At 40.3% G+C, this 18123-nt stretch overlaps 2 protein-coding genes across 2 annotated transcripts; one reads left to right on the top strand and one right to left on the bottom strand.

Annotated features, from left to right (window-relative positions):
• Positions 1 to 1147: 1147 nt before the first annotated feature.
• On the bottom strand, positions 1148 to 7754 carry LOC117261249 (uncharacterized). The gene is made up of 5 exons (XM_033633591.2): positions 7297 to 7754; positions 6634 to 6907; positions 6104 to 6231; positions 4153 to 4195; positions 1148 to 3518 (listed from the first exon to the last, which is right to left on the bottom strand). Exons 1-5 carry the CDS (start codon positions 7494 to 7496, stop codon positions 1290 to 1292), a joined length of 2874 nt encoding a protein of 957 aa, XP_033489482.2. The 5' UTR covers positions 7497 to 7754; the 3' UTR covers positions 1148 to 1289.
• A 1515-nt stretch (positions 7755 to 9269) lies between these two features.
• On the top strand, positions 9270 to 12822 carry bkgd (beta-keto-L-gulonate decarboxylase). The gene is made up of 8 exons (XM_033636590.2): positions 9270 to 9428; positions 9515 to 9613; positions 10931 to 11004; positions 11099 to 11200; positions 11341 to 11517; positions 11815 to 11964; positions 12045 to 12161; positions 12430 to 12822. Exons 1-8 carry the CDS (start codon positions 9362 to 9364, stop codon positions 12601 to 12603), a joined length of 960 nt encoding a protein of 319 aa, XP_033492481.2. The 5' UTR covers positions 9270 to 9361; the 3' UTR covers positions 12604 to 12822.
• The last annotated feature ends 5301 nt before the right edge of the window (positions 12823 to 18123 follow it).

Raw genomic sequence — 18123 nt, 5'->3', positions numbered from 1 at the left:
TGTTAAATGTTCAATCCAAAAGTTAAATATTAAATCTAAATGTTGAATGATGAGTCTAAATGTTGAGTCCAAAAGTTAAATATTAAATCTAAATGTTAAATGTTAAAACTAAATGTTAAATTTAAAAGGTAAATATTAAACCTAATGTGAAATGTTGAATCTAAATGTTAAAAGTTAAAACTAAAGGTTTAATCTTAAATCCAAATCTAAATGTTAAATGTTGATTCTGATGGCTGTTCCATCGGTGTGTGAGATCATGTGTGAATGGGTGAGCGCTTTGAGTGATCAGAAGACTAGAGAGGTGCTATAGAAGTGCTGTGCAGTCCATTTAACTGATAGGATGATTTTCATACCATGATATCAATTAATCACTTTTAATATGCTTTTATACTTTTGTACTAACACCATACACATGCAATTCTTCCAGATATCTTTTAAGTTTGTGTAACTTAAAGATACTAGGTGTGTATTTTTTCCCAAAGGAGAATAAATATTATTTTCACTAAGATCAATACTGAGTCCAGTTGATCTCTTCTGTATCTGATTGAATATCAAAACTTTCCATTTCAACCCCATGAATACCCACGGCGCACTTTGTTGCAGCTAAAACAAACAGAGTCACTCAGACAATATCAGCTCATTTACAAACCTATTCTGCAATAAAACAGTTTCAGATTCAGGTTCTGATCATAAATTATTTGAATCTGTGACACCATTAACGAAACAAGCACTGGTTCAGGGCTTTATTTGTACAGCTGTGCGACCACTCATAAACATTTAGACTTTTACTGAACCATGAATTATTTCAACTCATTATATAAAAAGGTTTATTATTTCTACTAAAGGTGCAGCAGGGTGAAATAAAAGATGAAACTTCTCCCTGCTGTCAGATAGAGAATGTCCATTGTGGCGGGTGAGTGTTCAAATTGATCAATTAAAAACACAAAAATAAAAAACATAAAAACCAGATTCAAGTAAGTTCTTGAGATTTTGGCTTTATATTCAAAAGTGATCACAAAGATATTAATTATAATCAATTCTTCCTCCAAATATTGTAATGTTCATATTCAGCTTTTATTTTATATTTTTTTTTAAAAAAAGTGCATTTCAACACCAAAAAGGTTGAAAACTGTGTCAGTAAAAAAACGCTTTGATACAAAACAAACTTCATTAAAAAATGTTTTTCCCTTAACACTGTCATAATTATCATTGTTGTGTTTTCAGATGATTGATTTTCCAAAAAAATGATCTCTCTGTCTGCCAATCTACAACTCATCCAATCAGTGAATTCATACTAACAGTCTGCACACATCCTCACTTGGATCATAAAGTCTCCGCTTGACCTTTCTGTGCTTATTTTTTGTGTTATTGTCAGGTGACAACATTTCAGCTTTAGAGAGAGAAGCCTCTGATGACACTGGGCTGCTGGGAACAGCTGACGGCTTATTACGCTCCTTCTTTTTCTTTTCTCTGGGCTCCAGCTCAGCGGGCTCGGTCAACGATTTCCCCTCACGCAAAACATCATTAGTGGGTTTCTTTTTCTTCTTCTTTTTCTTGTGCGTCACATCATTTATAGCCAGATTCTCAGTCGTAGTGCTGTCAAGAGACATTTCAGCACTTGGACTATGTTTGCCTTTTGTCTTGTTCAGCGAAGATGTGACTGGTTCAGCATTGTCAGTGGCAGCTGGTGGATCCTGTTGTATTAAATGATCTTGAAACTTCTTCTTCCTCTTCAACACCACAGCCTCATCAGGAGGAGAAAGTCCTGCATCAGCTGCACTTTCATATCTTTTCACAGTTGTCACTGCCTCACTTTCATTTCCTGCATGTTTCTTTTTCCTTTTCACCCCCGTGTCAGTGGTTTCGGGTATAAAGTTCTGAAATTTTTCGTTTGCTTCCTCAAAATGCGGCCTTTCCCTGCTGTCCTGTGCTACCGACTCCTTCCTCTTCCTTTTCTTTTTCACGATGCCATTAAGTTCCACCGAACAACCAGCGCTGACACCGGGTTTTTCTGTACCCGAGACACGAGACTGCGAGGGAGAGTTTTGCTCCCCATGTGTCTGAGCGTTGTTTTCCTTTGCATCAGCAACGAGGAAGGACGAGGTCCTCCTCTCTTCCTTTTCCTGCACAGACACTGAATCATCGCTTTGTGCCACACCGTCTTCGGAGATACCCCTACTACATATTTCACTCTTTTTCGACACCAGTTCAGTATTTTGGTCCTCAATGCCTTCCTCTGTTTTCTGGGTATCACCTATATTCTCAACCTTTTCTTTTTGTTCAGGAGAGTCAAAGATATTCTCAAAGATAGCTTTCTTCATTTTCAGTGACATCCCTGAACCTTTAGCCGAAGTTACAGAATTATCAATGCTAAAGTTCACATCTACACCCTCTTCTCCATGCTGAGTTGCATCATTAGACGACGACTGCCGCTTCTTTTTGTGCTTCTTCTTTTTGACATGAATGAATGTTTCTTGGGAAGAAGCTGCAGCACTTTCTAAACAATTTCCAGGTTCCTCCAACTGTTCTGTCAATATGGGCAGCAGATTTGAAGTCCTATTCAACGCCTCCTCCTCTTCATGTTCCTCTGTAATTGCAGCCTCCTCTTCTTTTTTCCTTTTCTTCTTTTTCTTCTTCTTTACCTCATCATTTAGAGGTTCAGCGACTGTGCTGGACTGTAGCTGCTCAATGTCCTCACCACTTCTTTTACTCTTCTTCTTGCCACCTTCCTCCGCTCTCACATCAGATTCCAAGTTTCCATCCTCTTCCTGTTCGACATTTTCTACTGCAGGCTTATTCTTTTTTCTCTTCTTTTTCTTATGTTTTGGATCGGGAGTGTCTCCCTCGTCCTGTCTCGGTGTGTTATCATTGTGCAACGAGTTCACACACGTTGCAGCATGCAGAGCCTCCGGCTCTTCCAGACTCTGGCCCTTTCCTTCTTCTACACCTTCATTATCTCCTTTGTCTGTCTTCTTCTTTTTCCTCTTCTTTGAAAGATGTTCTCTTTCAGGTCCGTCCCCTGCCTGTCCTGTTGCAAACGTGTCGTCTGTGTGGAGAACATCAGTTTGAGGCTCTGCTACAGGTGTGGATGCTTCTCCCTCCTTTTGTGTGGTTGGTCTCGGACTTCTCGGAAGCTCACATGGCTCACAAACTGTAGCATCGCTGTCGTCGCACAGCTCTTCCTCTGTTGCTTTTCGCTGAAACGTGAGACGTTTCTTTGCCTTCAGTATTTCACTTTGGGCCAGAGAGCTTGTGTCAGTTGTTGTGTGTTCATTGGTCCTCTCCTTCTGGACCAAACCTCTATGAGTGGGCTCTCCTTTATCAGAGCAGTCTGTATCTGAAAGTATTGGTATATCTTTCAATAAGGCTGCCTTCACTGTTTTTTTGCTTAACGTTTTCGTTCGTCCTCCTCCCACGGTTTCTTTTCCGGCATTACCAGCTTTCCTCCTCCTCTGCTGATTTGACTGGCTGCCCCAGATTTGCTTTGCTTTTGATAGTGCCATGAAACGTTTCCTCTCCTGTAAGATGACACACAGATTAAAACAAAGTTCCAAAACAAAAATTGCAATAATGTCACATTGCCAATGCATGGTTCAGCTTGACCTGACCCACTTTTAGTATCAGGTCCTCTTATCTTTACTCAGTCCTCTCCACTGTGGATAGTATCCCCTCAGTGTCTGTGGGGTTTTCAGCTGATTGCCATAACAACTGTGAATGAAACCGCCCTCAACGGGACACTCATTAAATCCTTTTATAAGCAACCATGTCTGTACCTCTCAATTGTACGGCGTAGTTTTGTAGGGCTACATTTTCAAAAAATCTGGGTCGAATGAATAACAAAATTGCGGTCACTATTGATGGTAGCCTGGCTGTTTATAAATGGTTGGTTTGTGTAAGTCTAAGATGTCCCATGATGGGCTAGTCACGATTCTCTCTGACCAATCAGTGGTCTGCAGTGTCTCAACTCCACCTTCTAGTATCGGCTCAGCTCACTTGGAACTTCAACTGCAATGGTGCCAAAAATGTACCAGGTTTCAAATACAATCAACAACATTTGCCAATGGAAAACCAAAATAGTGAGCTGAGATGCAGAGAGCTTTAACATACAGTGGAAACACAGCATAAAATGCAAGATCTGAACAGCCTGCTTACCACCACTTTGATGTCTTCATCTTCTGCTTTACCTTCGTCCTCTCTGTAACAGAACACGTGTGTTTTATTACCAATCAATCAATCAAATTGAGGGGCGGGCCCACTAAGGGGAGCCTGGTGAAAAGAACTACCAGGTAAATGTAAAGCAAACGATGAATCTCCATCAAACGTCACACCTACCGAACAAGACAATGAGACGAAGCATATCTCGCTATTGATGAAGAGAGACAACACGGTGAGCTATCTGACTCAAAGTATTAGCTACTGATGGTATGAAGCCAAAAACGTTAAGATGGCACTTGGAGACTTCACATCCCTAACACAAAGAGGACCCTGTTGATACCTTAACTGTCTCCTACGAAGTACCCTGCAGTGCTGCTCAGTATAAAAAGCCACACACTGAAGGTGTAGGATTATAGGTCTATAAGTAAAAGTGAGTATTTTTATACCTTTGTATTTTAAGACTGGGCTGGGGGGCTTGAAAATATTGTTTAACTACATAAGGTGGGCCCTGCAAAAAAGGTTTGGGAACTACTCGGTTAGCGGAATTTAAACATCTTAAAACATGAATATATTTAAATAAATGAAAAAATGATGATAAATTAAATAATGTCCATAAAGTGTTCCAAAGAAAAGACAGGCTAAAGGGGTAGATTTAAAGTTTACGTTTAGAGGTATAAACACTTTGTCTCCTGATGACAGCACCAAGGGCTAACATGTATAGATTAACCCTTTGAAACGTGGAACAACATCACTTTTCTTGTGCTGCTTTCAGATGCCTCTTGCAAGTATTCAAACCTTTGAACCCTAAGCAAGTTGGTTTGATTTCTTTCAATAAAATAATTTATGGGGCTCCCCGAGGATCAATTTTAGGGCCACTACTTTTTAAACCTAAACCTTAAATTGGCTTGATTTCTTCTAAAAACATGGGGAAAAAGGCAATGAGCTACTTGATAAGAAATGTCCAACAAATAAAGAGAAAGATTTAAGAATATTAAAAAAAAAAAAAAAACAAAGAAAAAAAATCTAGGGAAAAACTATATTTATTATTACTATTATTATTATTATTATTACATTTTAAAATTATGTTACGGAATTATTGTAATTTTTAAGCACTCTTTCCAAATCATTTCCCTGTTAGTTTGTTTTAACTTTCCTTCTTTCTTTCTTTCTTTCTTTTTTATTCTAATTTTCTTCATTTTGATTTTCTCTCCTGCAAATTTTTTTCGGGTCATTTCATCTTTTGTGCCTCACTGCCTTCTTCCCATGTTTTTAGAAGAAATCAAGACAATTTCCTTTGGTGTCAATGTTTTTTTTTGCACATACAATTTTTACTTTGCACTAAATATGCTCACTTTTTATCCACTGCTCATTATTATTATTATTATTATTATTATTATTATTTATTGCTGTTTCTTGTATTTCTTGTACATTTTTTTTGCATGCCTAGTTTTTTAAGTTTTTAAATTTTGAAATCTTTAATCTCACTCTTTTCCCTTGACTGCTGTAACAGTGGAATTTTTCAATTGTGGGATCAATAAAGGTGTATCTTATCTTATCTTAAAAAGTAGTGGCCCTAAAATTATTTTATTGTAAATTATAAGCAACACACACCTCTACTCCAGCTGCTCCGGACCAACTTATCAGGTCAGGTAGCATCAAAACCAAAATTTCACTGGCATCTAAATGTATCCTAATCCAATCAACTATGTTACTAGGGCCGTCTTTGTACAATAAGCTCGAAAACCAGACTGACACATTGCTAAATTATTGTTTTATTTAAGGAAAATATTTAATTATGTGAATATGGACACCTTTTTCCTAAAATTATACTTAAAAAGGTAACATGAGATATTAGTCGGCTACTGGATGTTGGTGGACAAAGGCTAATATTTAAAAAGAACACATGTAACTTCAAGTAAAGCATGAATATTCCTTGACATAAACTCACTCTGACAGTGGAGATATGTCCTCCCCATCGATGTCAACAGTTGGTAAAGATGACTCCAGATCCTCTGCTCTTTGGTAGCTCTGCCACAGCTCTCTGACACATTTAAAGAAGCCTCCCATCACATAATTCTGTAAAAATAAAAAAGTATTTAGCTCTAAATAACGTTTGCAAAGCCTTTGTTAAATGATCATGTAGAGGCTAAGCCAATGCTTCAAGCCACTGAGGCATTTCAACAGGAAACCTAATTGATGCGCTTGTACTTTACCATGACGGATGAATGAGAGTCCATTTATTTCACATCTCATTCTTTAAATCACACATTCTCACACAACACATCAGCACGGAGCATATCGTGTTGCTGTACAGTGGTCAAAAACTGTTTTTCCTGTTCCGGTTGGAAACACCTGACGAGCCACAAAGGTTCCTAGGCTATATAGGCTGACCCGCCAATCACAGTTAGACCATAACACACAAACAATTAACATAATTTGCTCTCACAGTTCGTGTATTTAAGTATTGGTTATTCTTACATGAAGGCGTCCGTTCTGGGCAGGTAGCAGATTGCGTCTGGACTTCTCTGGGAGGAAAGGGAACCTGTATTTTGGCAGGGTGTATTTCTTTCTTCTTTCTTTGCCTGTTTTGGATTCTTCGGGGGAAGCGGACGATGAATTGTTCTCGTCGCTTTCTTTATGATCTCCAGGAAATGTGAGGTTTGACCTCAAGCTGAGGTGACGTCGTCGTCTCCCTGACCTCACAGGCTCAGGTACTGCCTTCTGAGTTATGAACAGGCTGTCTCCTGAATCGCTGCAGAGACACAACCACACATTTAGAAGTCAAACTGGAGCATTTTCAGGCTGCTGTAATGGGAGGGGCTGCATCAGGGTCGTTCCTGATACGCAGCAACATTTCAGCCTCACAACTTCAAAAAACAGAAAAGGTGGATTTTTCATGTTTTGCATTATATAAGAATAGTGACACGTTTAACTGTTTATGGTAGTTTTATATGGGTAGTTCTTGTAAAAGTTGATTACTCCGCACTGGGGACATGATAATATGAGCACATGTACACAAACAAGCAAACAAACAAACAGACTCAGTTAAGATTGATTCACGGGAACAGAAGTGTTGCTGCATTACAGGAATGGACCATCATAATCATCATCATCGTTGTGACCTGTGAGGAGCATCCTTACCTGTCTGCATCAGCAGCTTCCTCAAATAACGTTACTTCATTCTGTCTGCTGTGTCCCTCGTTAGACTCAAGATACCGCGATATTTTCTCCACGTAGTCTGGAGGGGATGTTTCCAGCACAATGTGGCATGACTGCCCCGATACTACATCAGCTAAAGCATCAGACTGAGTGAAAGCCAGAGAGTTACGCACTCCGGTCATTGCGTAGTTTAGCTGTGGACACCGCCAAAGTAGCGGAGGTCTTCATTGGCAGGAAATAGTGAGAAATTAGATCCGTTTGATGTTTCCGACGAAAATGTTTGAGTTTTAAAGTTCCGCTTTAGACGCACAATATTAATTATTAACCAAACAGTTCATTGATATCATATAACAACATGTATCTGCACCAAAACAAAGTAAAAAAACAAAAAGAGTAGACACTACACATGTGGTTCTGCGTCGACCAGGAAGTGTTTTAGCGTCATCGAAGTGACGTATAATCATCTGACCAATCACCAAAGAAGAGGAAGAAAGCACTCAAAAAAAAACAAGAGGCTTCACTGTTTGTACTTCCGTTTTCGACTGCATCGGCTCCCACAATAGCTTTGAGTTGTTTTTATTAATTTTTCTCCACATAAATGAGTAAATGTGACATGTATTTAATGAGCACCACTGGATTCAAACTCCATTTGCTGATGAAGACCATGAGATGAAGTTATAATGTCACTGTACAAATGAATACAACTATAGCTCATTAGATGAACATAAGTTGTTTATATCAGTCTTTTTATGTGATATTACTATATTTATCTGCACTCCCAGACTACAGGAAAAAATATTTTCATATGCCAGAGTTCAAATATCAACCCAAAACTTAATTATTTTAGGTTTCTAAGTATGCCTACTTTACTTCCTGAAACTGATTTATTAAAGTGTTACCCATGAACAAAATACAGTATCCAAATTCTACTCAAGGGCAAAGGTTTTGGTTCAGTATCAGGCAGGGGTCTGGGGGTCCAAAGCCAAGACATTTTGAGCTCTATTGAATACTTAATTTCCTGCAATCTGGTGAAGTTTTATGCATCCTTGTACCCTTTCTGCATCAGTTTAGTAGATGTGCCATGGTATTTCCTGCTTCAATCGTGCATAGTCGCTTTATCTTCTGTCTGTTTTATAGATTGCTAACATTGCAATTGTATCTTGGGGCCTTGTTCATGTGTGAGGGTAGAATGGAGCATGAGATGGATCAGTGGTCATCTGTAGTCATGTTTGCACTGTGCCGGACCGTCGTGGTGAAGAGGGAGCTGAGCCGGAAGGCAAAGCTTTCGATATACTGGTCCATCTATGTCCCAGCCCTCACCTATGGTCATGAGCTCTGGGTAGTGACTGAAAGAATGACATCAAGGATACAAGTGGCTGAAATGAGTTTCCTCCGTGGGGTGGCTGGACTCAGCCTAAGAGATAGGGTAAGGAGCTAGGACATCCGGAGGGAGCTCGGAGTAGAGCCGCTGCTCCTTCATGTCGAAAGGGGTCAGTTGAGGTGGTTCGGGCATCTGATCAGGATCCTCCTGGGCGCCTCCTGTTAGAGGTGTTCTGGGCATGTCCCGGGGGCTGCATGGATGGATGCAAACATTGCTTTTGAGGTTGCATACTGCCACCCGCTACTTTATGTACTTAAGTCATTGTTGCATCCCTGAGTCACGTTTTCACTCTTTCTCTTGAACTCACTGGTTGTTTTCGTTGTTACTAGTTGTTGGATGTTAGATTGTGGTTACTGTGCTTAATATTACTGTAATTTGAAGCGCTATCTGATATAAGAATTTCCATCAGGATAAATAAAGTTGAACTGACATGGACTGAACTTAATTAAACTGAATAAACCCATGACTATGATTGCATTTATTTCACACAGATAAACTGGCTGCATGGGCGAGGAAACATCATCTGTGACAGGAACTCTCTCGTAAGTATTTACTCTTTGGCTGAACTTCTACAGTAGATCAGTCCCGTGGTTCGTACAGTCGATTTTTCCTCCACTGTTGACTGTGAGTTGGTATATTCAGTATCAGCCTTCAAGCACAGTCATAATGGCAGATATTAGCAAAACCGAAAAGGTTCAGCTGCACGCTCCAGACTTGGAGGAACTACGTGGTGGTAAGGACTTCAGCTTTGATGCGCAGACAAAGTTGCACAGGCATGTTGATAAAAAGAGCGTAATAAATACTTTTTCCTGGTTGCAGTGCTACAAACAGGACTGGAAAACAACTTTGCTGAAGTTCAGGTGAGGGTTGTGGAGTGCCCTGATCTCACAGAGGAGCCTTTCCACTTCCCTGTCAAAGGTAACGGATCAAGTACTCAAATGTCTCATGCATGCCCTACTTACATGTGTATTTAGTTCATTCATTCACAGGCTGACACTTTGTTAACCCTCACACTCCCAAACCAAAAACTGCATGTTTCTAATACGTCCATCAGTCTGTCTTTATCTTGACACATGGCTGCTTCTTCAGAATTACCATGACTATCTGAAAGTGAAGATTTATTTGCAGGTTGCATTAAATATCTGTGTTCGATTAGGCTATATGTACATGCAGAATTTATATTCACCCACTTTTTATAAAATGCATTGCTTTAGAATCGTGAAATTGTCAATTATGATAGCTAGTTATAGAACAGCAATCCAGCTAGTCAGCACAAAAGTACTCAGAACTTTGCCCCAAGGATAGGTAGCAACACCACAGTAAAAAAAAAATGACATGAGCACAAGCATCAACATAGACTTAAAGTGCTTAAAGTAAAAGCTGTCCTCCCAGAATGGGTCAATTCAGAATTATATATATCACTCGATTATAATTATTGATGCATTAATGTGTAAGCATTACTAATGTTGCAGCTGCAGGTGGGGCTATTTTTTTGTATTTTATATATCCTTCTGAGACCTGAACTTTTGTTTGGTATGCATTATTCATTTCTCCTTGCTATTTTGGATCAGTAGGACCAGATAAATATACAAACTCTAAACGCTGTCAATGATAATAAGGTCCCAATGTCCTCTAACGAGACCATAACAAAGTCCTAATGTCCTCAAAAGAGTACTTCCTTGGTCAAATCTGTTGCCATGTCAAACTACAAACATTATTAATTGTAAATAAACAAGTTTCAACTATGACATGTGATCAGGTTTTGGACCTCGTCCACTTTTGTGTCGGGATCGGCTGCAGACTGACTTGGCAGAGATGGCTGCCATCTTGTTTTTCCCTGGATTAGTGTATTGTGCTCTTACTACCACTAGATGGCACAAAAAAGTGTCCACGAACGAGGACAACAGGTCTGAGTTAAGTAGAATGAAGTATAAGGTCACGTAAACCCAAAATGTGATACACATTCCCAAGTAGAATGGGACACAGCCTAATTTTGAAGCTCATAAAACAGGTGGATTGCCATAATGACGCACAAAGAGGGGTTACAAGTAAGCATGATAGACCAGGGTTACTGATATGCTCATTAAGAGTGGGATAGACCAGGTAATTTGTTTGCAAGTGTTGCTTAAACATTGGGTAGGATACCAGCATTCCACTGAGACTGAGGGTTTTACATGTAGTTGAAGGCCTACCTGATATGTGTCATGTTGTTTTTCATGTCAACTCATGCTGTAGGCTTGTGTGGAAAGCCTCGCATCACTGATGTTGGTGGTGTGCCGTACCTGGTTCCATTGGTTCGTAAGGACAAGGTAGTCTTAATGAGAATATTGCTTTGAGATAATGATCAATGGCCCGTAGCGAAAGGGATTAATATATCGTTGTCTCTCCTCCTCTTCCTCTCAGGAATACAACATGAACACTGTATCAAAGGAGGTGGAGCTGCCAGGAGCCTTCATCCTCGGTGCAGGAGCTGCTCCCTCCAGAATTGTTGGAATGAACGCAGAAGTTAATCATTTTTTACCCCCTGTATCTAACTGAAAGCTGCAAACAAGTTTCTCAGTCCAGGCTATGTTAAATAATGGAGAAATAGAATGTAAAGAGTTGGAGAACGCAGAAGCTGATGGACTAAATGTTTTTGTCCACAGCTGATGCCTCTGGTTCTGACCGAAGCGGAGGGGAGGCCTGCAGTCAACAGCAGCTACTTCTCTTCCATCAATCCAGTCGATGGCCAGTGTCTGCAAGAAAAGTACAGTGACAAATTCTCTGACTGCAACTTTGGACTGCTGGGTAATCTGTACGCTTGTGAAGGCAAGTCTGGAAAGGTAATGTGTCTCCTCTGATCAAACAAGATCTGCAGCTTTTTGTCTTTGAGAAGATGACTGCATTGGGGCTCCTCCAAAAATGCCATGTCATTATTGCCTCTGCTTTTGGCAAATAATGAACGTCTCTGGTTGTATATGAACTTAAAGATAAATTAGTAACCTCCCTGAAGTTGTTGTTTGTGACCTTCAGCCCCGTCACATGTGTGCTCCCAACATTTAAACGGGTAAACATTAATAAAAGGGTAGTGACTGCACAAGCTGAGATGTGGTGCCCTCTTCACCTGTGCACCTCCGCAGGTCATAGAGGTGAGGGCCAAGAAGAGGACGGGAGGTGACAGTCTTGTGACGGCCATGAGGACGACTCTGGAAGGTCACTATCCGGATAAAAGCCTGGCTCTGGGAGGCACCTTCATCATCCAGAAAGGGAAGGCTAAAATCCACATCATGGTAAATATTGGACATGACACAGAAGATGTGATCTCTGACAGTTACATTTGATTTATCTCTGTGTGTCTGATCGTCGATAGCCGAGAGAGTTCTCAGTCTGCCCGCTCAACACCAACGATGACGTCAACAACTGGCTTAAGCACTTCGAGGTCAGAGCCCCGCTCATCTGCCAGTCAGTGCTGGTATCCAGAGACCCTGTAAGTCAAGCAAACACACTCATCTCAACGAGATAAATGTCTGAAGTCAAGAAAACTCTCTGGCACACCAATTTGAGGATGTAGTTTTAAGGGCTGTAACATCAATAGGCTATAGGCTGTAGGTGGATGATTTCAACATCCAGTATGTCTCCCTAAATCCTACAAACTGGACCTTTAAGAGAGTTTTGAGCTGAGAATATATTCGATACGCTCCTCATTTGCAAAATCAGCTGCCTTGTAATGATTCATGTGTTTGCTATGTATCCAGGGTTTGGACCTGCGGGTGGAGCACACCCACTGCTTCAGCCACCATGGAGAGGGTGGCCACTACTACATAGACACCACACCGGACAGTGTGGAGTACCTGGGCTACTTCGTGCCTGCAGAGTATGTCTACCGCATCGACAGGCCCAAAGACACCCATGGAGTCGGACGTGATTGAAGGACGCATAAATGAACAAATGATGTTTGCAGCACAGCATCTCTTAATGATCTAGATGATTCAAGCTGTGTATGATTCATGTGAGGTTTTTGTATTCTAAAATACACAGAAACTTAGAATTTTTAAATGGAAATGCGTCATATCTGTAAATCTTTCCTCTATCACAAATCTAAAAAAGCCTTATACATTTCTTATGTAATAAACAGTGTTGAATCTGGATCCTCTTGGCTGGTTGTTCACTGAATGCTGTAGTAATGTGCAACTCACCACCTCTAAAAGAATACTTAATCTGGGACCTTGAACTACAGAGTTGCCTGCCAACTCCATCATGATAAAAAAAATTGTGCAAGACAGTTGAAAGCAGGCAGTTGCAGTAATATCTGTGCCCTGTTTGCACGGGGTGAAAATAAGGACAATCATTTTAAAGGCCCTACACACCACCTATGCACACCACACACAGGTGTTTTCACTTATTTGGTTAATTAGGCCTCTTTTCAAGATGATGGAGATGTGCGCAAAGTATGCTCAGTTGATCTCCAATATCTCTCACAGTTGTATTTCTAATTGATTGGAGGTGAAAACACTTGAAAAGCCATCAGGTGAAAAACTAGATGTCACAACAGAGGCTACATTTGCATGACTGTAAAGTGTCACCTTTATACTGGGTTTAAAGCTAAAATCAGCTTCTGTGTTTCACACTATTATGAGAGGCCACATGCGGAGTGTCAACACTGGACATGACATGACAAATTAAGTTTGACCACATCTACTCTATAAAAAAGGCTCATTTACAAACCCCATCTGGTATTTTGTTCCTCCCAAAATGAGTTTCAGGTTCACTCTGCTGCCTTAGTCCTTATTCATGCTGGAGCCTATCCCAGCTAACATTGGGCAAGAGGCAGGGTACACCCTGGACAGGTCACCAGACTATCACAGGGCTGACACATAGAGACAGACAACCATTCACACTCACATTCACACCTACGGGCAATTTAGAGTCACCAATTAACCTGTGTGTCTTTGGACTGTGGGAGGAAGCCGGAGTACCTGGAGAAAACCCACACTGACACAGGGAGAACATGCAAACTCCGTACAGAAGGGCTCCCCCACCCCGGGTTCGAACCCTCTTGCTGTGAGGCGACAATGCTAACAACTGCAGTTATGACACTGAGTAATGGCAAAAAAAAGTTAAAATTATGATGTCAGACTGAAGTTGACCTTTGACCCTTTAGATATAAAATATCATCACTTCATCATTTTATTCTATTAGACATTTGTGGGTGACCTTTGACTACCAAAATCCAATCAGTTCAGAGTCCCCACGCTGACAAAGGGAGAATATGCAAACTCTGCACAGAAGGGCTCCTCCTGGGATTAAACCAGGAACCCTCTTGCTGTGACAGTGCTAACCACTATACCACCGTGCCGCTTATTGATATATATATATGATATATGTGATATATATATATATATATATATACAGTACAGGCCAAAAGTTTGGACACACCTTCTCATTCAATGCGTTTTCTTTATTTTCATGACTATTTACATTGTAGATTCTCACTGAAGGCATCAAAACTATGAATGAACACATGTGGAGTTATGTACTTAACAAAAAAAGGTGAAATAACTGAAAACATGTTTTATATTCTAGTTTCTTCAAAATAGCCACCCTTTGCTCTGATTACTGCTTTGCACACTCTTGGCATTCTCTCCATGAGCTTCAAGAGGTAGTCACCTGAAATGGTTTTCCAACAGTCTTGAAGGAGTTCCCAGAGGTGTTTAGCACTTGTTGGCCCCTTTGCCTTCACTCTGCGGTCCAGCTCACCCCAAACCATCTGGATTGGGTTCAGGTCCGGTGACTGTGGAGGCCAGGTCATCTGCCGCAGCACTCCATCACTCTCCTTCTTGGTCAAATAGCCCTTACACAGCCTGGAGGTGTGTTTGGGGTCATTGTCCTGTTGAAAAATAAATGATCGTCCAACTAAACGCAAACCGGATGGGATGGCATGTCGCTGCAGGATGCTGTGGTAGCCATGCTGGTTCAGTGTGCCTTCAATTTTGAATAAATCCCCAACAGTGTCACCAGCAAAACACCCCCACACCATCACACCTCCTCCTCCATGCTTCACAGTGGGAACCAGGCATGTGGAATCCATCCGTTCACCTTTTCTGCGTCTCACAAAGACACGGCGGTTGGAACCAAAGATCTCAAATTTGGACTCATCAGACCAAAGCACAGATTTCCACTGGTCTAATGTCCATTCCTTGTGTTTCTTGGCCCAAACAAATCTCTTCTGCTTGTTGCCTCTTCTTAGCAGTGGTTTCCTAGCAGCTATTTGACCATGAAGGCCTGATTCGCGCAGTCTCCTCTTAACAGTTGTTCTAGAGATGGGTCTGCTGCTTGAACTCTGTGTGGCATTCATCTGGTCTCTGATCTGAGCTGCTGTTAACTTGCGATTTCTGAGGCTGGTGACTCGGATGAACTTATCCTCAGAAGCAGAGGTGACTCTTGGTCTTCCTTTCCTGGGTCGGTCCTCATGTGTGCCAGTTTCGTTGTAGCGCTTGATGGTTTTTGCGACTCCACTTGGGGACACATTTAAAGTTTTTGCAATTTTCCGGACTGACTGACCTTCATTTCTTAAAGTAATGATGGCCACTCGTTTTTCTTTAGTTAGCTGATTGGTTCTTGCCATAATATGAATTTTAACAGTTGTCCAATAGGGCTGTCGGCTGTGTATTAACCTGACTTCTGCACAACACAACTGATGGTCCCAACCCCATTGATAAAGCAAGAAATTCCACTAATTAACCCTGATAAGGCACACCTGTGAAGTGGAAACCATTTCAGGTGACTACCTCTTGAAGCTCATGGAGAGAATGCCAAGAGTGTGCAAAGCAGTAATCAGAGCAAAGGGTGGCTATTTTGAAGAAACTAGAATATAAAACATGTTTTCAGTTATTTCACCTTTTTTTGTTAAGTACATAATTCCACATGTGTTCATTCATAGTTTTGATGCCTTCAGTGAGAATCTACAATGTAAATAGTCATGAAAATAAAGAAAACGCATTGAATGAGAAGGTGTGTCCAAACTTTTGGCCTGTACTGTATATATACAGTACAGGCCAAAAGTTTGGACACACCTGTATATATACAGTACAGGCCAAAAGTTTGGACACACCTTCTCATTCAATGCGTTTTCTTTATTTTCATGACTATTTACATTGTAGATTCTCACTGAAGGCATCAAAACTATGAATGAACACATGTGGAGTTATGTACTTAACAAAAAAAGGTGAAATAACTGAAAACATGTTTTATATTCTAGTTTCTTCAAAATAGCCACCCTTTGCTCTGATTACTGCTTTGCACACTCTTGGCATTCTCTCCATGAGCTTCAAGAGGTAGTCACCTGAAATGGTTTCCACTTCACAGGTGTGCCTTATCAGGGTTAATTAGTGGAATTTCTTGCTTTATCAATGGGGTTGGGACCATCAGTTGTGTTGTGCAGAAGTCAGGTTAATACACAGCCGACAGCCCTATTGGACAACTGTTAAAATTCATATTATGGCAAGAACCAATCAGCTAACTAAAGAAAAACGAGTGGCCATCATTACTTTAAGAAATGAAGGTCAGTCAGTCCGGAAAATTGCAAAAACTTTAAATGTGTCCCCAAGTGGAGTCGCAAAAACCATCAAGCGCTACAACCAAACTGGCACACATGAGGACCGACCCAGGAAAGGAAGACCAAGAGTCACCTCTGCTTCTGAGGATAAGTTCATCCGAGTCACCAGCCTCAGAAATCGCAAGTTAACAGCAGCTCAGATCAGAGACCAGATGAATGCCACACAGAGTTCTAACAGCAGACCCATCTCTAGAACAACTGTTAAGAGGAGACTGCGCGAATCAGGCCTTCATGGTCAAATAGCTGCTAGGAAACCACTGCTAAGGAGAGGCAACAAGCAGAAGAGATTTGTTTGGGCCAAGAAACACAAGGAATGGACATTAGACCAGTGGAAATCTGTGCTTTGGTCTGATGAGTCCAAATTTGAGATCTTTGGTTCCAACCGCCGTGTCTTTGTGAGACGCAGAAAAGGTGAACGGATGGATTCCACATGCCTGGTTCCCACTGTGAAGCATGGAGGAGGAGGTGTGATGGTGTGGGGGTGTTTTGCTGGTGACACTGTTGGGGATTTATTCAAAATTGAAGGCACACTGAACCAGCATGGCTACCACAGCATCCTGCAGCGACATGCCATCCCATCCGGTTTGCGTTTAGTTGGACGATCATTTATTTTTCAACAGGACAATGACCCCAAACACACCTCCAGGCTGTGTAAGGGCTATTTGACCAAGAAGGAGAGTGATGGAGTGCTGCGGCAGATGACCTGGCCTCCACAGTCACTGGACCTGAACCCAATCCAGATGGTTTGGGGTGAGCTGGACCGCAGAGTGAAGGCAAAGGGGCTAACAAGTGCTAAACACCTCTGGGAACTCCTTCAAGACTGTTGGAAAACCATTTCAGGTGACTACCTCTTGAAGCTCATCAAGAGAATGCCAAGAGTGTGCAAAGCAGTAATCAGAGCAAAGGGTGGCTATTTTGAAGAAACTAGAATATAAAACATGTTTTCAGTTATTTCACCTTTTTTTGTTAAGTACATAACTCCACATGTGTTCATTCATAGTTTTGATGCCTTCAGTGAGAATCTACAATGTAAATAGTCATGAAAATAAAGAAAACGCATTGAATGAGAAGGTGTGTCCAAACTTTTGGCCTGTACTGTATATATATATATATATACATTATATTTTACATATTTTTTTTATAGATTTTTAAGAAATATTTTATTGTAATTTTCATGTATTCTATATTTATGTCTCTGGATTTTTATAAAAGGTGACTTGCTTTATTTCTGAATTTTGTTTTCTTTTATTTTTTCTTTATAATCTAATTTTTTTTTTTAAATATAATTTAATATGTTTGTATCATGCACCAGTACTCCAAATAAAATTTCTTCTATGTGAAAAATATTTTACAATGAACCGGATTCTGATCCTGACCATATCAATGTACTGTTTGGTTTCATTAAGTGAATAATAAATGGTTTTAATATGTCTTTTTTTTTCAAATCTGAGTCTGGTAAATTAAGATAAGATAAGATATACTTTATTGATCCCCCAGAGGGGAAATTCAAATATCACAGCAGCACAAGACAAAACAAAAATACATTAAATACAATAAGATAAAATAAATAAAATAATAGTAAAGAAATAAAAAGATAAAATAACATAAAATTGCTACATCAAGATGCATAAAGTGACTAAAATGGCAGACAAAGTGCTGAATGAAAGTGTTGAATAAAATAAAGTGTTTTTAATTATGTATTAATGTAATTGCCAATTTAATAATTACTTAAGTACGTTAAATATATTTATTTTAGTAGAGACCATATTACGTAACAAAATCAGTTGAATAAAATATTGTAGTTCTCTAGTGGCGAAACATCGCCCTCTTCTGA

Source organism: Epinephelus lanceolatus, chromosome 11 (assembly GCF_041903045.1).
Source record: "Epinephelus lanceolatus isolate andai-2023 chromosome 11, ASM4190304v1, whole genome shotgun sequence".
NCBI classification, from domain to species: Eukaryota; Metazoa; Chordata; class Actinopteri; order Perciformes; family Serranidae; genus Epinephelus; species Epinephelus lanceolatus.
Note: the sequence above shows the minus strand (reverse complement) of the source record. Positions and strands in the feature narration are given on the sequence as shown.

Excerpts from the sequence above, each read along its gene's own strand:
- LOC117261249 (XM_033633591.2), bottom strand. The coding sequence starts at position 7,496 with ATGACCGGAGTGCGTAACTCTCTGGCTTTCACTCAGTCTGATGCTTTA. Across the intron at positions 6,232-6,633 it reads CCCAGAACGGACGCCTTCAT|AATTATGTGATGGGAGGCTT; the intron begins GTAAGAATAACC and ends TTATTTTTACAG. Across the intron at positions 3,519-4,152 it reads ATGAAGACATCAAAGTGGTG|GAGAGGAAACGTTTCATGGC; the intron begins GTAAGCAGGCTG and ends GTCATCTTACAG.
- bkgd (XM_033636590.2), top strand. The coding sequence starts at position 9,362 with ATGGCAGATATTAGCAAAACCGAAAAGGTTCAGCTGCACGCTCCAGAC. Across the intron at positions 11,965-12,044 it reads AGGCTAAAATCCACATCATG|CCGAGAGAGTTCTCAGTCTG; the intron begins GTAAATATTGGA and ends GATCGTCGATAG. Across the intron at positions 12,162-12,429 it reads TGCTGGTATCCAGAGACCCT|GGTTTGGACCTGCGGGTGGA; the intron begins GTAAGTCAAGCA and ends CTATGTATCCAG.